The sequence below is a fragment of the Equus przewalskii genome, chromosome 21, assembly GCF_037783145.1.
Source record: "Equus przewalskii isolate Varuska chromosome 21, EquPr2, whole genome shotgun sequence".
Lineage (NCBI taxonomy): Eukaryota > Metazoa > Chordata > Mammalia > Perissodactyla > Equidae > Equus > Equus przewalskii.
In genome coordinates, this window is record NC_091851.1 from 10,977,712 (window position 1) to 11,000,132 (window position 22,421).

A 22,421-nucleotide genomic window follows, 5' to 3' on the forward strand; every position below is an offset into this window, starting at 1 on the left:
TAAATAATAAATACACAGTCAAAAAAAACCAATGTAATTCCAAAAGAGTTAGGTGTTTATCTTATTAGAAATGTATGCACTTTAATAAAATACTTTAATTTTTCTGTATAATGTGCCTGTAACATTGACTATCTCTAGTACTTGTAGACTTCTCTACATAGGAAATCCTTAACATTTGGTTGATCCCACTTAGAGGTGTCTCATTACTAAGATATGTTATGAGTGTATACTTTTAAGTTTTATCTAAGAATTCTTTGAGTTAAAAACTCTTTATAGGTGTTTAATGGAAAACGTTCTAGGGAAACTGAATTATATTTTTAAATATCAACACACTATTTTGTACATAAAGGAAAACACATTTTGTCGTAGGTGTCAATAGTTTGTGACCATGATTTATGGATGCTTTATGTGTGCATAGATGTTTTGAAAAGACTGGTATAAAGTATGTGAAATTGATATGGACACTATTAAAACAGTTGCATGACTTAACTACCAGTATTTACGAAACAGACACATTATGGAGAAATCATGTGTTGTTGGCAAAAGAGATTATTTTTCCCTTTTAAAAAACTCATAGACTGATTGGCTGCATCAGCCTCGTGAAAAATTTTCATTCAAAAGTTGCCAAGATCTTTTTCCATGATCTCACATTGCTACCCATTCATTTTTCACACACAGGGCCTTATTCATGCTGGGGAATCACAGTCAGGTTATAGGCTGGATTGATCTCATCACAGTGAAGCCATTACAGTTCTTCAGTTTTCCTTACACGTTTGCTCCATGCATGCTTCAAATTTGGAAAAAACATACTTATGGGCTGGAGAAACAAAGAAGCAGGAATTTCCTTGCCTTATTCCTTGGCCAGTGATGAAGGAGAGAGCATGATGTGGTGATTGGAGCCAGACCTAACCCTGGCCATGGGCATTGCAGCCCTACCAAACCTAATTAAGAAAGATCCTGAATAAACTTGGGTGAGCGCCAAAATCACTAGCCCCTTCAATCAATATTTTTGATATAAAAATTAGCATCTGGGCTGAATAAAAGGGAGCACTGTTTCATGCCACAGCAAAAGATTCCTGCTTGCTTCTACTCTGACCTCCTGATGTTGGATATTCTATTGATTTTGTATCTTTGATAAATTTTCAGAGGAGTTGACTTGCAACCGTCAGATTTAAGCCCTTCATTTGGACCAAAGGATGCAATGAGAGTGACAAGCCCTACCTTAAACCCCGACTCTCACAGGCAGCAACGTTTTCCAAACAGGTAAGCTGGTCTCACTCATTCTCTTAGCCCTGCTTGAATTATGTCTGCTAATATGCAAAGTATTGCTGAAATAATTTTTTAAGAAATTTGATTCAATAAGGAAGAGCGCATTCTCAGAAAAAAAGCAATGATCTGTCAGAGTCTTAGAAGTCCTCTTTATGCACGGCAAATCCCCTGGTAACTTCAACACTGTTGCCTCCCAGGACGAGTCCACCGTTAAGCTCTACGAGAGTCCCCAGAAGATAATGTATGTCACAGTTCTAAGTACAGTGTCTGCCACCAAATAAGTGTCCAAAAATAATTGATTTGTTATCTTTCAAGACACCATATACCTACTTGGGAATAATCTCTGGTCTCGATTCAGGAAATTTGCATACAGGGTGAGATAGAGAAAGAAAGGTTAACATTTGACCCATTTTGATGCCTTTTTTATCCTGAAGACTTATCTTTTAATGAGGTTGAAACAAATTAAGGGACAAATTATGACATCTCTGCCTTTTAGAGAGACTCCGTGAAATGTTTACTGATGCAATCATGTGATTTCTGGGGCTTGCTTCAAAGTAATCTGGTGGGGGGGGGAGTGAAGTTTTGTCAGGGAGATAGAATTAATAATGTTTGAAGCTAGATGACAGGTGCTTGTGTGTTCATTATACTAGTCTCTCTATTTTACTGCATGCTTAAAATTTTCCATTATAAAACTTTTTTTAAATGGATGGGTTAGAAGTAAATTTTTTAAGTAGATGGACTGCTGTCAGCTCAAACCTGAGTCCCTCCTCAAGAACTGCTTTCAGCTGAATAGAATCCTCTTGCCCAAGGTAACACCCTCCCCCACACCTCTCCCTTGGTAGCTTGTATCCCATGGCTAGTTGATGGCGGAGGACATAAAAGCCTGGCTCCCTTGTCTCATTTTGAAATAACTCTAAAGGAGCATCTCAGTTGCATAGCTCCCCATGGGATTGACTGAGGCCTTTGTTATCATGACATCATGGTTCAACTGTTCCAATCTTATTCCCTTTCTCCCGCCTAGATATCGCACCATTATGCGTGGTCTCAGTGATGTGCTGATAAATGCTTAACGGCTGTCTCTCAAGATTTGTGGTCTTTGCCAATTTCCATGGTATAAATACTCCCAGTGTGGTCAGTTTCAAGCTACCAATGTGATGTCACTGAACACGGAGTTGGGAAGAGATGAACACAACTGGTTCTTGTGACACAGTGCAAGCCAGTGCCAGCCACCCTTGCCAATTTTCCTCAATGAAATTTTTAAATGCAAATCAATCAGTTTTTAGGGTCATCCAAACTAAATCAACACAAAATCATCAATTATTTTTTTATTGTCAATCTTGATAATTTGTTTATTAAAGAAACTAACATTTCACTGGCAGTATGAAATGAAATTGGTCACCTCAAATGTTTCAGTGAAACACACACACACAGACACACATACCACACACCACACCACTATAAGACAATGTCCTGCAATAATTGCCTAGAAACATTTAAAATACAGACTTCTTTTAATTTTCTGAACATTACACAGCTGCATAGGGCATTTTGAGAAAATGGACTTCAAATATATTGTTTTTACTGAGACAAGGAAAAATTGCCAAGAAGTCATCAGACCAATTCAAAATGAAATTGTTATTCTTGCTGTAAATCAAAGTATATATTTAAGAGAGTTAAGGTTTCCTCGTCAGAACTTTTAAATCAGAGTAAGCCATTTATAATATTTGCTATCTCTAAAGAAACACACAGTGGAGCACTGCATGTTTGAAAAACTGTTGAAACTTGCAGCATTTTCAAGAGCTGTTGTTGGAATAAATAAATAATCAGATGTTGAAGATTTTTTAAGAGCTAGGAAGAAAAAAAGAAACAAGACAGTACATTCAGTGGAAGAAGGTGATGAAAAGGAAAAGAAACATCTTGTAGGAAATGATACAGAGGAAAATTAAACAAGGAATAACTTTGTCCAAATTAATGACAGATTATTCATCAATACTGGATCCATCTTTGTAGAAAGACAAGATGCCTAGAAAATGGGAACACAATGCCCCATTGAGGAGAAAAAGTTGGAAAACTCACTTTACTTTAGCAGTATAAACACCCTTAACCATCAACAGAGAATCAGAACAAGGTTTCTGTTATGTTATTAGAGCCAATAGAACTATCAAACCAAGCTCCATTAATGGTTCTCAAATTATGACATGGATCAGAATCCCCTAGGAAGACTGGCTAAAATATAGATTTCTGGGTACTACAGCTATTCTGATTGAGTGGAGGTCTGGTGTGGCACTCAGGGATCTGCATTTTAACAAGCTTCCCAGTAAATTCTGAAGCCCATGGTTTCTGTTAAACCAAAACATGCTGAAAAGTAATATAGCCAAACATCTGTGAAGCCACAGTTCCATGATAAGATTAGGAACGTGTCTATGCCGTTTCCCTATTATGCAAATGCATCCTCCTTAGAAATATGTCTGGATCCTTTATCTTCTGCTTCCCTGAAGGTCATTGTTATAACAGCACCTTCATCCATCTATCAACCAATCAGAGTCTCATCTCCATACCTTTATACTCTTGCATGCTCCGTAAAGGAAGAGAAAAGTGTGTGTGTATGTATCTATGTATGTGCAAATGGGAGGGTTGGGGGTGCACAACGTTATAGTTTTGCTAGAAAATTCTCTTTTCGAACAGAACCAGCCAAAGAGACATTTTTGGCTCTGGTATAGTGATTGAGACAGTAATCCCTATTGAATTGAAATCATGGTCTTACTAACCCAGCAGTAGAAGACCTTTTCTTATAAAAATAAGAAATTCTCAGTATTCCCAATTATCCTTTTAACCAACCTCATTCTATATGACATATACTCTTATATTACAGTCCCAGAGGACCCGGATCCCACCTACTGTGCTCAAGAAGCATTCCACCTGGATTACAGTTGTTCTCATAAGTGTATATTCAACATGGACTCTCCAACAGAGATAGGCCTTTTATCTTGTACTCGAGAATGTAATAAATTGCCCCAGGACTCTTGGATCGTGATGAAAAGAGATTAACTTCCTCCTTGCCTCCCATACTGAGTAGGTAAGTAAATAGTTTCCTAACATGAATTAAACTCAAGCTCTTCCATAAAAGTAATAATGGTAGACATTCCAGCTCACAAGGACACCCCTTTAGAGGTTTAAAACTCAAAGGATGGGTGTGAAGGTGTGTGTGAAGATCACAGACATCCAGAATGGAAGAGGATGTTTATTGCTTGTTCAGATGCTCCCTTGTCCTCTTTGTCTCCTGTTTCTTTTATAGGACTGAAGACATCCATGCATTTCGGACAATTAACCAGGACCAATTTCATTTAAATGCACACTTTCAAGAGAAAAGACCTATGTGTCTTCCTTTTCTTTACATGTTTGTACAATATGTATTTTCTTTGCACAAGTAATGCTGCACCAGTTCATTGAGAAGGGTTGGAATTTAGTTATCAAAATCAGTCAATGGATGGGGCAACTGTGTTTCCTCTCCTCTTCTGCTTGCAAACGTTCATGAAGAACTTTATCACTGTGATCCACTTTTAAACTGATACACCTACTAGGGGTTATAATGTTCCCATAAAAAGCTTTCCATGCTTATCACTTTTATCTTTTAATAAGTTTGAACATCGGGACATATTGCTCCATCCAACACTGGTGCTTCGGGTTGAGTTTCTATCTCAGTGCACAGCATGAAAGCTTGGGTCCATCTGTGTCACACCAAGTCAAACCTCTCTTGAAGTGATTTATTTATAGTCTCATTTGATGGAGTGGAATGTTCTGTAACTCATTCGAACTATTACAGAAGCTTTGCTAAAAGGTCACCACTGCTCTTTAGAGTTTCCAAATCTGGGCACCATCTGGGAACTTGTTAAAGATAAGGTTTTCCACTGGCTTTTTCCATACCAACTAGATCCAATTAGCAAAAGGGTGCTATTCAGAGAAGTCTGTGTTCATGTTTAGAGAGACAGAGATAGACAGAGAGACAGAGAGAACTCAAGTAAATTACGGTTAGTTGTCTAACAGTGTGCAGACTCACTTTGCACCAAATTGGAGTGCATGTGCCAGATGACAGTACCATTTAATACACCTGAATGGAGGTGTCAGTCTTGAAAAAGTTAAATAGAATTTGCTTTTAAATGTTTTTGAGTCAGTACATTCTTCAAGTTAGTCTTGGGAGTCAACTCTAAAGGAAAGTGACTCTTACCATTTACTCAAAATTCAATAGGAAAATGAGAATTTATTCCTTGAAGTAATAAAGGCTATGCAAGTTAATTCACTCTTTATGGCACCAACAACGTTGAAATTGTTATAACTTTACAGTTTTAGTCTAGGCCTAAAATTGGCTTCTATTGGTCTTCTGCCCCCTTGCTTATGAAACAAAAATCTTGAATTTTCAAGTCCTCAAAAGTTCAGCTGTAAAACTGTAGGAGGCCAACAAGAGAAAAAGGAAAGTTTCCTTCCAAGCCATCTCTAATCACTGCTGGCCAGTTCTGCTCTCTCCCTCAAAATACTAACTATGGCTTTCGACACATCCCTGGAAAAAGTCCAAATGTGGCAAATGGTAGAAGCAAAATTTCTTTACCCTCCTGCCTAGAACTTCCATTGATATGGATGAGTTCTAGCTGGTGCTTTCATGGGTGGAACATGGAGGTCAGCTACTGCCCACCACTCTTGCCCACATCTGCAGATGAAATATGTAAACACATCATGAGATCTACTGAACAAAAAATCAAAACTCCCTCATTTGGTTGGAACTCCTGAAAGGATCCGGACCAAAGAGGCTGCACAGTAGCACCCAAACACAGGCTCATTGCCGTTTAAAATATTCTGAGAAGTGTGTGTGTGTATTTCTAGTAGGATACCTGGGAGAGGAGAAACTTAAAATCTGGATCCATATTTTTGTCTCCACAGTTCTGAGCTGAAGACATTGAAAACACAACATCTTCCTTGCTTCAATTAAGCTGGTGCAGAAACCAAAATTGTCCTTAGAAAGGGAGAGAAATCCATTTATATTCCTTTTGAGGCAGAGAGGGAAGTCTTTCTGGCAAAGTCTTTAGGTTCCATTCACCAGGAAACTTAATCTTCAAGTTCAAAGCTGGTCTCATCATAGAGTTCAGGGCGTGCTGACTTCCTGTGCCGGGAATATTTCAGATATAGGAGATCACCCATCTCATCCAGGGCTTCTAAAACCTGCAAAGAGATTGTCTGTCATCAGTTATCTTTAAACTCCTAGTGGCTCTGTTCTCTAGAGCCTCAGAGAGCTACAGTCTTCTTTTGCCAGCTTCTTTGATTTTAAAGAAGAGGAGAAAGATCTAAATCATTAAGGTGTGGTTTATAAGCCAGTCCTCGAGGAATATTAGATGCTAATTCATTTTATTTCATATTCTCTAATAGTCTAACGCCATATTATGAATGTTTAAATTTATATTTGGGGTGGAGGAGAGAAATAAAAGCATCCAATCCATGCTGACCCTTTCAGGCTTTATTTTAAAGTTTAATGCCTTGTATATAACCTTGTGGAAGAAAAAGATAAGGTTGCAGATTACACGTGGGTTATATCTTCATGATACAGCAAATCAACCTGGCCAAAACCAAAATGGAGCATTATGGGAACGGATTAGCATCCTCCTCTCTCCTACCATGCTTCACTCTCTCCCACCCAGCTTTTAAACACTCATCTCTGTGTTCCATAGAACAAGAGAAAGTAAAATGACAAGGGACCAAGAACTCATTTGTTTCAATTCTCTTAATTCAGGCAGGTAAATATTTCCCCAATTTTACAAATGAAACAACTGAGATCCAGAATATATAAAATGCAATTCTTACTTCTAGTCTATCACTAATCCTATGGTTTTGGCCATGCCTTTTTAACTCTTTGGGGCCTGTTTTTCTTAACCTGTCAATTGAGGAGGAAGACAATATTAGAGTCTAATGCTTTGAAAAGGTAAAGTGAGAGTTGGTCACATTAGAATGAATGACTAGCAGAGCTTATGGACTTTCCTCTTTGCAACGTCTTTCAAATTGACATCAATTAAGATATCCATCAACATGGCAAGAGTAGTTTACTCCTCTGTGGTTCATGAGTGATTAAAATGTTCTTTTTACTTCTCTGTATTTCTAATTTTTTACAACAAATCTAAGTACTAATAAAAAGTAACAAAGTTATCTTTTAAATGATGCCAATTTGGGATAGTTTCTATTGCTCTTTGCTGAAGGTGGGGGATGGAGTAGCTCAGTGGTTTTCCAAGTGGCGGAACTGCTCATTTGTGGGATATGCGAGACAATTCACGGAGGACGTGGGAGGAAAACAGAATTTCTATTCATTTTAATCTCAACTTTTTTAACTTCTATTTTTGTGTTTGTTATATTATGTACATAACATACTGATAATGCATATATAATTTATAAATGGATTTATGTTGAAGCCCGCTGATTAAAGACTACCAAGAATACACTTGTACTCAAAGTTAGCTTGCTGCAACATGGAAGACAGCGCTCCAGAAGAACCATAGAGCATCCTAGTAACGGGAAGTTGGGAAGGGCAACTTAAGGCATTTGGACTTGTGCCTGAGATGATTCTAAGGAAGCAGGGACCAGTTCTAGGTTGGATGCTGTCAAGAAGTGGGAGAAGTTCAGTGTTTGGCTATGTGTAGAATTCTTATTTGGAAGGCTAGAGGATTAAGGCGAGGCTAGAGCTCTCATGGGTAAAGGAGCAGCCATCACTTTGTGTTTGTAGAGTGGCCTCGTCTCTGTCTTGTTCCAAACATGAATGACTTGTCTAATATTTTTTATTTCTGTGAGCATTAGTTATGTTCAGTTGCTACCTTAATGCCCCAGCTGTTGAAGGGGTCATTTTTCACACTCTCTTATATGTATATTAAGGAACCTGTCAAAGTTTTTATTGATATGGGTTCATGATCTCAAAAGTTTAGAGGCATCTGTGTAGGTGATGTCTCAATGCTTCTTCCAAACCAGGTATTCTAGACGAACTAAGAACTTGTGAAGAGAATCACAAGGTCTGGGATCTGGAGAACTGGGTCATCATGAGTACCTCAATACTGTTGGATCACAAAAAATACAAATCCGCCTCTGCTGTCCATCCTGTCCTGTCATCTCGGGGAGCTTGCTCCTGGCCAGGACCTCTTCTCTCCTATGCCCGCAGCCCCCTCTCTTCACTCTCTTCTTCCCTTGATGTGTAAACATGCCCAAGTCTTCCCCCATTTTCAAGGGCTTTTTCTAAACCTATTTTTCTTGCCTTTATAGTCAAACTTCTTGAAAGACTTGCCTACTCTTTCTTATCACCAAATCATTCCATTTAAAAGAAATAATTTGCTAAAATTAATGTGCTGAAAAGATACATTTATTTTAGAGAATCTGGACACTATAGAAGGGTATGAAAAACAATAACAGAAAGTTCACCCATCATCGCAATACCTAGAGTTAGCTCAGTTGTTAATATGTCATTCAATAAATTTTTATTGTGTACCTACTATGTACTATACACTGGCTGAAGTGCTAAGAATATAATGGTGAGGGGCCGGCTCCGTGGCTGAGTGGTTAAATTCACGCGCTCCACTGCGGCGGCCCAGGGTTCGGATCCTGGGCGCGGACATGGCACCGCTCGTCAGGCCACGTTGAGGTGGTGTCCCACATCCCGCAACCAGAAGGACCTACAACTAAGATATACAACTGTGTACCGGGGGATTTGGGGAGATAAAGCAGAAAAAAAAAAAAGATTGGCAACAGTTGTTAGCCCAGGTGCCAATCTTTAAAAAAAAAGAATATAATGGTGAAAAACATGGTCAGTGTGTGTGTGTGTGTGTGTGCATGTGTATGTGTGTGTATAATTTGAGCTCAAAGTACCCTCTTCACTTTTTTTTTTCCTTCTTACCAAAGCCCTCCAGTACATAGTTGTATATTCTAGTTTTAGGTCCTTCTAGTTGTGCTATGTAGGATGCTGCCCCAGCATGGCTTGAGGAGCAGTGCTAGGTCCGCACCCAGGATCCGAACCAGCGAAATCCTGGGTCACTGAAGCAGAGTGCACGACCTCAACCACTCAGTCACAAGGCTGGCCCCTCTCTTCACTTTTTTATTCTTTGTATTCTTGTTTCTGTTCCCTGCATTCTCCTGATACTATCCTCTCTGTGGAACGTTGTGCTCCTACTAATTGCTAATCCAATAGTTTCTTCTCATCTCTCGCCTCACTTGCACTTTCTGCAGTTTCTTGGGGACATTTCGATCCTCCCCCTCCTTGAAACTTTTTCCTGTTTACTCTGATTAACACTGTGTTACCTATGTCTTTTCCAACTGCTCTGGCTCCATCTAAGTCTGGTTCCTCACCTGTGATTCCTGAGTAGACAACTGTGGGAGCATAATGGTGGGAATGAGTTATTATGTATGAAGTTATTATATATGAGTTCATGCATTATATATTCATATAATTATATATTCATTCCTTATATATTCATATATTATCATTAGTTGCTTATTTATTAGTATCTCCTCTTGGACTTTTTGCCCCAGGGTTTTGCACATAGTAGACAATCAATAGTGTTTGCCAAACCTCACTGACATTGTGAGATAGTTCTATCAACCCCAAACTTATTGAGATGGCTTAGTTCTCTGATTTTACTCATCCACATATAGATTGAAATCAAAGGACAATAAAATGTGGTTTTTAGGTCATTTACACCGCGTTTAAGTCTGGCCAATGTGATAGATTTGTCTTTGTTATTCGTTTTCCAACATGTTGTTTAGTTGGGTCATATTTTATTTGTATGGATTTGATGGCTATGAAAAATGTCAGGAGGCAGGCACTTAATGCTGAAATAGCATTTTAGATTAGCTTTTGCATTTAAGAGCAATTAAATAGTACAACAAGTGGCTACTCAGTCAGACTTTTCTCTAACACCAGAACACACTTGACTCAAGTCTTCACTAAACTGATTTTCTTTTCTATCTACTCAGTTGATCACTTTCTTGGCATATCCTTTTTTTTGAGCAGTGAGATTTTTTTTTTGTGTGGGGAAGATTGGCCCTGAGCTAACACCTGTTGCCAATCTTCCTCTTTTTGCTTGAGGATGATTGTTACTTAGCTAACATCTTTGCCAATCTTCCTCTATTTTTGTATGTGGGATGCAGCCCCAGCATGGCTTGATGAGTGGTGTGTAGGTCTGCACCCGGGATCCAAACCTGCAAACACTGGGCTGCCAAAGTGGAGTAAGGGAACCTAACCACTATGCTACCAGGCCCTAGCAGTGGGTTTTATTGGTGTTGTTTTCGTAAACCATCCAAGAGAAACCCAGAGAAACCCAAGCTAGCTCAATTAAAGAACACGCTCAGAATACAAGGTACCAGTACTGGAGATTCTGTTGGCCAGTGGTGTACTCACCGTGTCTAACTGCTCCCGGGTATGTGCTGCTGAAATACAAAACCGAGCCCGAGCCTCTGCAAGGGGAGTAGCTGGAAATCCAACGACCACGACCCCAATTTTTCTCTTTAATAGATGCCTTGCAAAAGCCCTAAGGGAAATGTAAATAAGGAGGGTAACTGAGAGATGACAAAATTATGCTTCAAAAAAAGGAATATGGCTAATTGACTTTTTCTTTTTTATAAGAATAAATAGAAGATGAGTGAAGTTATTAAACTTCTGTTAAATACAATTGACAAGGAAATAGGGCAGTCGGTCACTTGATGGCACCCATAACTGAGTATGAATATTATGAGGCCTGGCACACTCATTAGACAATTGCAAGTCCTGAGTCTTTGACACTGAGTGGAAAATGTTGATGTACGTGATCTTGGTTTATCAAGTCTGCATTGATGTAAACTCCTTTATCTGCAGGCTTCCTAGGAATAAATCCAAACAGCTAACATGACACAATTACGTAAAAAAAGAATATATATTAAAGGCAAACCTACATGTTTTAAAAACTTAATAACAATAATATATTGTGGAAATTTCAAGGAGCCTGTACTTAGTGACTATAATTTGAGGACCAGGATCAGAGGGATCCAACTCCAAGCCATATTCTCACTCCAGGGCCAAGGATTTTACTTTCCATCAAACCAGGATAGGAATAGCAAGGGTCTCCTCATTTCTTGTGTGTGAATGAACACATCGGATATGTTCAGGGATAGTAAACCCACTGGTTGGGCTAAAGGGGGAATGGGGCAGGAGGAAGACAAGGAAAGAACTGGGCTCATGCAGAGAGGCTGGCTGATAGATGCTGCCTGTAGGATATAAGTCATACAACGACAAAGCTCTTTGATGCGGCGTAAAACCTTTTAAAGCTATGAGTCCTTCTCCTTAACCACTTCTAGCCTCTTTCTTTTCCCAGAGCTAATCTCAGTAATGATTCGAGAATATCAAGCTCTCAAAGTCTGTAAATTTCTTGTGCCAAGAGCCCATGTCAGATAAAAAGGCATGTGCCCCCAAGTGAATCTTTTCCCCCTTGGAGCTCAGTTGTTCTCTACAGGAAACCTTAATTACTGAGTGGCTCTGCCCACAAGTGAGGTAAATGCCTCAGATCTGTTCTTAGCATTAAGAGGTTGCTGGTATATTATTTTAGGCTGGAAGCTGACAGCACCACAGAAACCTTCCAGTCATAACTCAGGAAGAGTTCTTGAACCAGACATGGAGAGCAAGCCTGCTCGTTCGTTCATTCCTCTCACTATTCAGCGGTCTGTCTTTTGGTTGCCTCACAAAGAATGCAGGTTATCAAATGAAGCTGTGGACATTGCAAGACATTCTGAACACACAGCCTCTCTGGCCCCCGGCTCAGGCAAGGCAAGATTCATCCTTTGATTTGAACTGCGGAGGTTACAAGGAGATGAAGCTTTCTAACTGAGAAAGCTTGAAAACAGAGGCTGTTCTTTCTCTTTCTTGATCACCCTCTGGAAGGCTGCCCACAGAACTACACAGGATGAGAGCTCATAATTGTCTGAGAAACAAGTCAAGTGCTTTTATTGCAAGAGTACAAACCACCTGACCCATGATCTCAGGCCAGTTTTCAGGACTCCCAAAAGACCATTTTCACTGTCTGCATGTTTCTCTTTGTACCAGAGGAAGCGAATTTTGTCAAAGAAGGTAGAGGAAAATATATGACTATTGATTCATTAGGCTAATCTGAGGACTCACTGGAGGACTTCTGAGTTTAAAACTTACACTCCTAAACCTAGCCTCCTTAAGTTAAGGTGTATGATTGCCCTGAACACTTTAGATAATAAGCCTCTGGGTTTGTACTCCCCAAAGCAAATTAGAGCCCGCATAGGCTGAAAGAAACTAAACTATGTGAATAACAACAATAACAAAAACCGTTAGCTGTTGCATTGCACGCAGCGTCACTGCATCTTGTGTCCCGCCATCTTCCGAGCGTGTGATGAGGACCGTGGAAGGAAAACGTAAACTCTGTACCAAATAGTAAATACTACACATTCTTGATTATTTAAGTGCATGTTTTGTGGGCAAAAGCATATTATTCTGAACTCCATGCAAGATTCCCGTGGTAGAGTTGCAGCAGAACTTTGTTCAAAAGGATAACTTGCTGGAGATTAACTTTTCATTCTGCGGTAGGTGGAAATGTGGAGAAATTACAGTTCTTTAATAAAATCAAAGGTTTTTAAATGAGCAAATGAAAGAAATGCTTATACACTGGCTTATACAATTAACTCTCTGTTTCCAAAGCTTCTCTATACAAACTTTCCATTGAAGAAATATCAGAGAAGGAAACAAGGCCAGACAGCAGGCAAGCTCTTGCCAGCAACTCCTGCCAACAATTGACGATATTACCTTTTGTAACTAACCTGTTCTAAGTGTCCTTAAACAAAACAAATAATTAGAGGTTTCTTCCCATTGTAGTGATTGATGCTTTTTGATGACATTAAAGAGAATTAAACTTATACTCTGCATTGGTTTAATAAGATGTGCATTTTTTCCCTGTGGACTAAAGCTTGAGAGGCTGTGCTGTGCATTGAAAAGGGCTCTGGGTTAGGAAACAAATGGAACTGGTTTTGAATTCTACAACCTGACTGACTCTTAGAAAGTAGTTTGACTTTTGTGGGTCTCAGTGACCACATTTGTAAACTAGGGCTAAGCACCCCACCTCAGTGGATGATCACTGGGTCTAGGAGCCTTACTTAGCATATAATCAGTATTCAGCAATGGTAGCTCCTCCTTAAAAGCAATCTTAAATTGGAAGGCACTAGACAGTTTGATGTATCATTCAGTGTTTAACATAGCGTAATTGATGCTGAGTATAGCAGGATCTTTACCTACTATTTTCCTGGAAGTTCAATTTTTATTAATGTAACCAAAGATTGCAGTAATAATTTGGAGAGCCAGTCAACTACAGTGACTCAATCTTGCACTCAGTGGAAACTAATTATAATAATCGTTGTAACAGTAGAGGTGATAATGGCTACCATTGATGGAGTGCTTCCAGTACACCAAGCACTGTGTTAAGTGCTTTGTATACATTATTAACGCTGTTAATAAGAACAGCTAACGCTGAGGAGCTCCTGTGCTAGAGGCAACATGCCAAATGCTGATAGACTTCATCTTGTTTAATCTTCACAATGACCTTATGAAATAAATACTATTATATTCATTTTAAAAATGAGTAAACTAGGCCTTCAGAAGGTTGGGTAACTTGTCCAAGATCCCCCAGTTAGGAAGAGGCAGAGTGAAAATTCTTTTTCATTCCAAACACTTCACTACCCCATAGACCTAACTTTTACATGAAGCTCTCTCAGTTCCATTTTCATTTTCACGTGGGCTGTTGTCCAGTCAGGACTCTTGCATGTAAAGGAGCAGGGGAACTCCCTCTCTCATTCTGTTGTTGTACAGTTGAATTCTTGCATTTAAAGGCATTTGTTTTTTTCTTCATGGACTCTTCTCCTTGGGTTGATTCATTGTCCCAACATGTTGAGATTCTAACTCCAGCTTCCATCATCAAAGTCAGAACTATCCAGCACACTCCCTATTGCCACCCTCCAGCATTGGGCACTTCATATTCTCAAAAAGAAAACAAATTTATTTTGGTGTCTTTATCTGAGCTAATGATAAAATATTAGATAGATATGAGCTAAGTGTGAAATCTTTCTTCCAGAACACAATATTTTCCCAACCACTCTGAATAAATGTGGTTTTCTTTTGTGCCTTCCAAAATCACATGGTAAAGGGTTTTGGTTTGGTTCTGCTACTTTGAATTGCTTTTGTCATCCCTCTTTGCCATTAGCACAGAGCAGGATCCTATGTGATGCCTCTGTAGCACACTGTCCCCTTGGCCACTGTAGGCATTGATATCCTGACTCAGATCCATGAGCAAAGTGCTGAGTGGTGGTAATGCTGTGGCACATTAAACAACTTGTGTGTGTTAACTGCTTGTTATTTTGCTGTGGTGAAATGACGCAAGAGTGTACTCTGGAGAATCAGTCTTTGGGGAACTCATAACTCAGTTCTGCCCAACATGAGTTCTCAACTAATAGCCCTAGAACCTCTTTTCTATACTTCTGATACTCTGCCAATTTATTAGAGAGTCAAACAGAAAGTTCCAACAACGGGGTTATGTTAAAGGAGAGTCAGGACCTCTAGAATCTCATAAATACATGCCATTACTTTCCACTATGAGCATGGCCCGACACATGAATAAACAGTTTACATTTAGAAAGGATTTTAATTAACTTCTTTTTAATCACAGAGGTAATTGGTCTCTAGAAGGCTGGAGAATGGCTCATGTATAAAATTGTCTATGCCATGCTGAGAAAAAGTCATTTTTTTCTCTTTATTCAGTTGTTATTACTGCTCAGTTTCACAGTTGCAATCAGTGGAAAACAACTCCAAATAGGCTTACAGGAGAGGCATTAAAATTTTCTGTTAAGAGCACGAGCTTTGGAGCAAGCCTAGGTATGGGTTTGCCTCTTGGTTTTACTGCTGCTTGACTTGTGTGACTTTGGGCAAGCTGTTTAACTGCTCTCAGCCTCAGTTTCCCCACACTTAAAATGAAGCTGCCTTCTTCCAAGGGTGGCCATGAGAGTCCAGTGAGAGGAAGCGCAGAGCCTGGTAATGTTGTTCTTAAATGTTCGTCTGCAGAAGTTCTCCCTTGGGGCAGGAGGAGGCACAGGACCATCCTGAAATTACAGTTGAGGCCTAAGGGAGGTGACTCCCTCAAATTCATAGAGCTTAAAAATGGTAGGCCTAGCACCTGGTTCCCTTCCTCTAAGACCTGTGACAAGACCTTGCCCATGGGCTGGCAGGTGGCTTCTGAGAAGCTGTACAAGTGACTTCTGAACTCGGCACCCCATTCAAAGTGCATTATCGACTCCTATGCTGAAAGAGGCTCATAACGTCAAATGACCATCTTACATCACCTCGGGGCTTAGGTGTTATTCTGAGAGTCTGTTGGATACTCACGCTACTTTACCAGGCATGTAAAGGAGCAGGGGAATAACAGGAGATTCCTCATTGCCATAGATAATGAATCCCATTTCATTCAGTCTCTGTCTGAAGTATCTTGTGTTTTTTGCAAGCTGCTGTACTCTCTGCAACCCTGGAAGGAGACAGGCATGAAATCCATCAATTCCCACCAGGAAGAGGGAAGCAAAGGTCAGGTTGACTTGGCAAGCATTCCTAAGTCCTTATGCAGGCCTGCACCATTAGCTGGGAGGGGTTTGAAGGAGGGCAGGGAAATACCTCCTGATGAGCAGGTGTGGCAACTGAACTGATGCCCAGGACTGCCCTGGGCCTGGAAGGTAGGATCCAGGCAGGTGGTGCTGCTGGGTGCTGCCAGCAATAAAAAGCAGGCTAGGCTGTAGGGCAGTGGGGAGGGTATCTAGCAAGAAGGAAGGAGATGAACTATCCTTTACTAGGTACCTATTATGTACAAACTCTGTGATAAGTGCTTTAAAAAGGATAACTCAGGAGGAAGGAGTGTGACAAGGATCATACCCCCCCATACCCCTCCAGCTATTGGTCGAGGCTTTTTAGCCAAGCTGAGCTGGCCCGTTAAGTTGCCTTGCATCTAAGTCTCTAAACAAAGAATGCTTCACCCGACCTGAATGTGAAGGAGTAGCACATCCCTGGAGAAAGATAAGTTCAGCTGAGACAAGAACTATTTTGTGAGGCATTTGGCCATGGTAGAGTGATAGAGGGAAGGGAAGAGGAGGGCCTCTGCTTTCCTCAAGCAGAAAAGATGACAGTCCTGGCCTCAAACAGAAGGTTGAACAAAGTACATGTATCTATTTCCAGGTTATTGGTGCTTCAGCTCAAAAACTTATCCTCTGTCCTCAGTGTGTGTCCCAGTGGGGAGGTCACATACATGAGATGACACAGGGAATGAAAGAGTGGAAAGAGTTCTGAAGACACTGTCTACTCCAGTCCTGCCTCTACTCAGGTAAGTGTATAAACCAGCCCAAACTAGGGAGTGTTTGCTCAATAAGGAAGGTTGAATAGGACTGCATATTTAAGTCTCCTTGAAATCAGTGCAATGTTTGCAATTTGATGCAAGGTTGCAATTCAGCAGGAATGTGCTGATACAGCTGACTGCATTCTGATTGGTTAGGTGTCCATTAAACTGATCAGAGCTGTTGCATTATCAGTTATTCAATATTTTGAAAATCACTCCTGGGTGTCTGCAACTCTCCACATGGAAAATGGGTGAAAATTTCAGTAAACATGTCAATCATGGTCCTCTAGTTCCTTCTTGGAGAAATAACCCAAGATTGTGCCTAGACAAATTTCCTGCTTAGCATCCTTCCTTCACGGAACCACGATGTTCAGGGAGAGTTGGTCCCACCTTTCCTCTTTGTTACGGGTATCATGTGACCAAGGCCTGGCCAATTGGACTACTCCATCCCCTAATTATTGGTTCAGTGTTGGAACACAACCTGGGTCTAGTAGAGTCTTTCAGATCTCCTGAGGAAGAAGTGTAAGAATGAGGTCATCCTCAAGCTATGTTTTTGTCACTGTGTGGAGAAAATCTCCTTGAGAATGACGTTGACTCAGAAGAAAATCAAAGCACAAGACAGAAAGATTCCTGAGGGCATCATTGGAACTCTTGGGTCTAGCCATGCTTAAGTGAGTCCATCCTTTGAACTGTCCCTGTTGTGTGAACCGATACATTTCTTTTTCTTACTTAAGCTATTTTGAGCTGAATTTCTACAACCTATAACCAAATGTGTTCTGAGTAACACAGGTGGCCACTAATTGGATGGGTTTACCTCTAAAAGACAATAATAGTATCAACAACAATAATTACTGTAGTTCACAAACACATAAAATCAACATTGTTATAAGCACTTGATATTTAATAATTTATTTAATCCTCACAAAAACTGTATTGAGGTGGATGCTATTATCTTGTGTTATACATGAGGAAGAGCCGAGTAACTTATCCAAGTTCACATAGTTGTTAGGTGGCAGAACCAGAATTTGAACCAAAGGTATTTGGGTTCTAGAATCTGTGCTGTTATCTCCTACATTATGGTGCTTTGCCCAATAGCAGCAATGAATGATGTCTGCCCAGATAATGGATGGTGACCATCTCTTCTTTGTAAGCTCAATAAAATTGATCTCTGCCAGCTGTTAGGATCATTGTTATACCAAATTTTTCTAGCAGAGGCACTTGGGAGGTTGAGAGCTGAGCAAGCTGCCAACAGCCCGATGTTATGAGGGATGGGGTAGGGCATCAAGGTGTAGAGTCTGGGGCCTGCCACAGGGGAGGACTGGTAAACCCCCTTCAATCTGGATGGAGAGCCCGAAGGGCTACCATTGAGAAGTAAGGGCAAACCAGAAGCAGACAGGTCCCCAAAGGGTACTTTCTTTATCCAATCACATGACATTTTTTCACTCCCAAAATACTTCACATCTTCCTTTGAAAGTTTTTCTTTGCTCATCAGGCCAAAATCTGCTTGACTTCTGTGACATCTTAAATGTGTTAATAATATATGCCAAGGAATGGAGACTTAGTTAAGTGGAATACCGACCAAGGAGGAGGATGTTGAATGCTTCAATTTTCCCTACTTGTTTTCTGTTACTACCCTTCGCTCAATCCTAGTTCTCAAGGAAGATTCCTCTCCAACTCTGCCAGTTCTCAGCAAGCAAGTTGTGATGGAGAAAACATCTGGCTTATTGTACTCCCTCAGGAAAGCTGACCTCTCAACTCTACCATGCTGGCCACAGTTAATGGATGCAGGACAGCCTTCACCCAAGGGCGGTCCATCTGGGTGTTGGCCAGGGAGCCTTGAATTGGTCTATTATAGTAACTTTGTCAAAGAGATAATAAATACGAGTTAAACCAATAAGATCCCCTTGCTGGTACAGTGTGAATGTGAAAAATTTAGATAGAACCAATAATTGGTAGTAAGACTAGAAATTGAGGGATATTGAGAGAAAAGCTTATTATCAGAATCTATGAGGCAGAGGAAACCATTGGTCAGTAGAAGCTATGGTAATCCACGAAGAAGAGATGTGGGCAATGCAAGGTTAGTCAGTAGCAACAGGAAGAGAAGAAACAGGAATGAGCTTATAGTCTAGTGAGGGAGACAGACATTAATTAAATAACCACAGAAATGGATGTAAAACTGCAACTCTGATGGGCGCTGTAAAGAATGCTATGTGGTGTTATGAGAGCCTGTATTAGAGAGATTGGATCAAGTATGAGAAAGTAGAGAAATGATGAGTGAGTTGAGATCTGAAGGATGGAAAAATGTTAACCAGGAAAAGAACCAGAAGAGAGCATTCCAGGCACAGGAAACAGGTACAATGGTCCTGTGGTTTGTAGGACACTGTGGTTGAGAAACAAGTAAGACATGGTTGAGTGTGGGGCAAGATGAGAGTAGAAGGATGGGTAGGTTGTCTAAAAAAAAGGGAGGACAGGGATTGAAGAATTCAACACTTAATAGCTGGGAAGAGGAGAATGAACTTAAGAGGGAGACAAATAGGAGCAATCAGGGAGGGAGAAGATAAATCAGGAGATGAAAGACTGTTCATTGGATTTAACAACATGGCAGTCATTGATAACCTTTACTTTGGGGTCCTTGGTTGGGACTTTGGTTTTAAAGAAACAGGAAGTTACATGTATAGTTTACTCTAATTCATAGATGCTTTTATTTTCCTACCTACTTCCTTCAAAAGAAAAGTTAAGCCCTCACCCCTCAAAATTCCAGATTTGCAACATGAATACAACAAGTAAGGGATTCGGAGAGGTGTAGAACCACTTATATAAATTTTGTTGCACAGACACAGCTTTCTTGGCGCTTAAAAAAAGAACTGTTTTATAACATATCAAAGTATCCCCTGGAAACTTGTATGTGTGCAGAGAGCAACCTATTTGAAGGACAGAACTAGAAATTAGGAAGGAGAATATTTGTCTTTACTTTCAAAAAAAATTTCATCCATACGTTGAAACTGTGTGTTTAGGGAGCTGAGAAAATAGGGAGTAGGGGAATATTGAGGACAGGAGAAGGAAAAGAAAAGAAGGGCCAGAGTAAGACTTGTAAAGAAGGTGATTCAAATGAAGCCACAGATATACATCCCAGCCACCAAAATGTATTCCATATGGCCTGTCGCCTTGTGTATTCAGCTCTTTTGCTGATCATTAGTTGCACAATGAATAGATGACTTCATCAGGCGGGGTCTGATGATTCCTAAATGATTCCCCTCAAAGACTAGAAGGATTTCCTGGCCTGGAAATGCATGAATGACTTAAATTGCTTTTCCCAGTGGCATTATCTTTGCACTTGCCCATAATGACTCATCTATCATTGGGCTGCCCAGCTATTTAATTGGCCCCGTCTGTTCCCTCTGCCTTGATTAACCCAAGTAACTGGATCATCAGCTAATATCATCATTTTACTGCTTCTAGATCCTTTGGAGAGTTGACCAAACAGATCAGAATATCGATCCCAGGGCTAGCTGACTCTTAAGAACCGAATGTTTTATTCTTGCCCTGTCTTTCCTGTCTTTGAACCATTAAGCACAGCATGGCTGACATGCCATTATGACACATTTCATGGTGACCATGTTTTCTCATATAGGTCACTATAAATGCCTTTGAGGTCTTTTGATTTGGCCAAGATACAGCTCCTTTCAATTACTCTGTTGCTCACTCTTTAAAATTGGAAACATTCTTTTATTCTTGGAGGGCCTGGGGGCAGAGAGGAATTTGTACGTATAAAATGCTACTCATCTAAACAGGATGTGGTGATTTTATGAATTATGTTGTGCTTTGAGATCCTTGTTTGAAGAGTGCTTTGTCAAAGTAGAAGGAAGTTTTAGCACTTGTGCTTTCATACAGGGATGGTCATGGCAGGATGGCATGGAGACCAGGCATTGCAGACATTCCCTTTGTAACAGCCAAAGTCCCTAATTAAATATTTCTGATCCTTCTTCTACATATTACATAGAAGCCAGGGAAGGTTCCTGCTCAGACAAATGGGTGAACGAGATGATCTTTTATGTAGGGTCCTGGAGAGTCATACAAGTTTATTTTGCTATATTCGGGGTTCTCTGGAAAAGGAATAGGCTTTGGAGCTAAATGGATTAGGAACCAAACTCCACCTGGACAACTCAAGGCCTTAAAACCTTGTTTTACCTGTAAAATGGGGATAAATAAGCTTATTTCACAGGAAGATCGAGAGAAATAAAGGGGCTGATGCAGGAAAGTGCTTAGTACTGTGCCTGGCATGCACGGGGTGCTTGAAGGGCTAATTACATTTTATCATCTGGCAGTAGCTCTCAGCAGCCTCGGTGGCACCTCAGAATCATCTGGAGAGCTTGGCAAACTCCCATGCCCAGGCTGCACCCCATACCAATTAAATCAAGATGTCTGCGGATGGGACCAGGCTTGAGATTTGGTTCTCACAAGGTACAGCCAAGGAGACTCAGATCTCTCAGAAAGAGCTGCCATTACCAGTCCACCCCCAAGTCCACGCATGGCTGTGTTAGGTGCCTGATTGTGTCCCGGTTGAGTCATGCTCCTTGGTCGGACATGGGAAATAATAGATGGGCGTATGTTGAAGCCTCTTGTTTGGCATGATTACATGCCAGCAGATACTGAGTTCTCAGGTGCTCGATAGTATGTTTTGTGGGGGTTATCTGCTCCCCTGAGAGCTATCTGCTCCAAAGTGTTTACTCAACTTGAGATTAACTCTACTATCAACCTCACCCCTCTCATGAGGGTGGATAAAACCATGGGTGAACCCATCTGGGCAGATGATCGGTATGTTGCCATTCCATCTATTCAGATTTCCAGCTCTGCTGACTTGAGAGATGGGCTAGGTTAACGGAGGCCACAAATACTTTAACCTTCTCTCCACTGCTGTTAAAACAAAAACAGCTGGGGCAGGGGAAGGAAAACAAATAAAACACAAAGCATCCCACTACAAAGCTTTGTAGTCCCCTAATAAAAACAATCGTCTGTGGTGTTTCCAAAAATATGTTTGGGACAACACAATCTCCAGAGGGCCAGAAGGAATTGCGGACAGTGGAGACTCCCAGAATGACCTGTCGAAAGCTAAAGAAAGAAAATTTCTTTTCTGTTAAACCATTGGTATGCAAAAAAAGAGAAAGGCATTTCCCCCTGGAAGACTAAGTGAAAGAGGCGGATTGGATGAAGCTGCGAGCCAATACCGATGCCACTTTCTATTTTCTGCAGACTTTGCAAGCTCATTTTGTAACAGAGGAAATGTGAATATGCCCAGATGCTACGGGGTGACTTATTTGATTATTTCCAGGGCTTAAAAATGCACGTACAGAAATATACACTGCTCTCCCTACTTAAATTGTTTAGCAAACACCACAGTCAGAATATAGACTGGATGAGCTCAAACAGACTCCTAGGCAGCACTGCTTGGAAAATGTGGTCCTTTTCTTTAGAGGTGGGAAGAATCTTTCCATAAATCATATCTCACAATTTAAGCAGTCAATCTTTCTGAAAAATCAAATTGATATTCAACGACGCCTACAGTGGTCTAAGAAGGCCTAATCTCCGTCTCTTCCGCTTCCTCGTCTCCCTGTTCACTCTCGGCTTCTCCCCTGGCATGGGGAGGGGGTGGGGGGTAGGGGGTGTTGGGGAGAAACGTTTGAATAAAATTTCAACGTGGCAGCAGGAACCCAGTGTCTGTTATTTTAA

The 22,421-nt window shown here is 40.6% G+C and overlaps 1 protein-coding gene across 2 annotated transcripts in view; it reads right to left on the reverse strand.

Annotated features, from left to right (window-relative positions):
• Positions 1 to 2,579: 2,579 nt before the first annotated feature.
• The window catches only part of SPTLC3 (serine palmitoyltransferase long chain base subunit 3), a 148,306-nt gene continuing 128,464 nt past the window's right edge, over positions 2,580 to 22,421 (reverse strand). For both annotated transcript variants that reach the window (XM_008518804.2, XM_008518805.2), the window contains exons 10-12: positions 15,704 to 15,839; positions 10,682 to 10,811; positions 2,580 to 6,480 (exon numbers count right to left, since the gene is read on the reverse strand). In XM_008518804.2, coding sequence (XP_008517026.1) covers positions 6,367 to 6,480; positions 10,682 to 10,811; positions 15,704 to 15,839 — 380 coding nt within the window. In that variant the 3' untranslated portion in view covers positions 2,580 to 6,366. The remainder of the gene's footprint in view (positions 6,481 to 10,681; positions 10,812 to 15,703; positions 15,840 to 22,421) is intronic.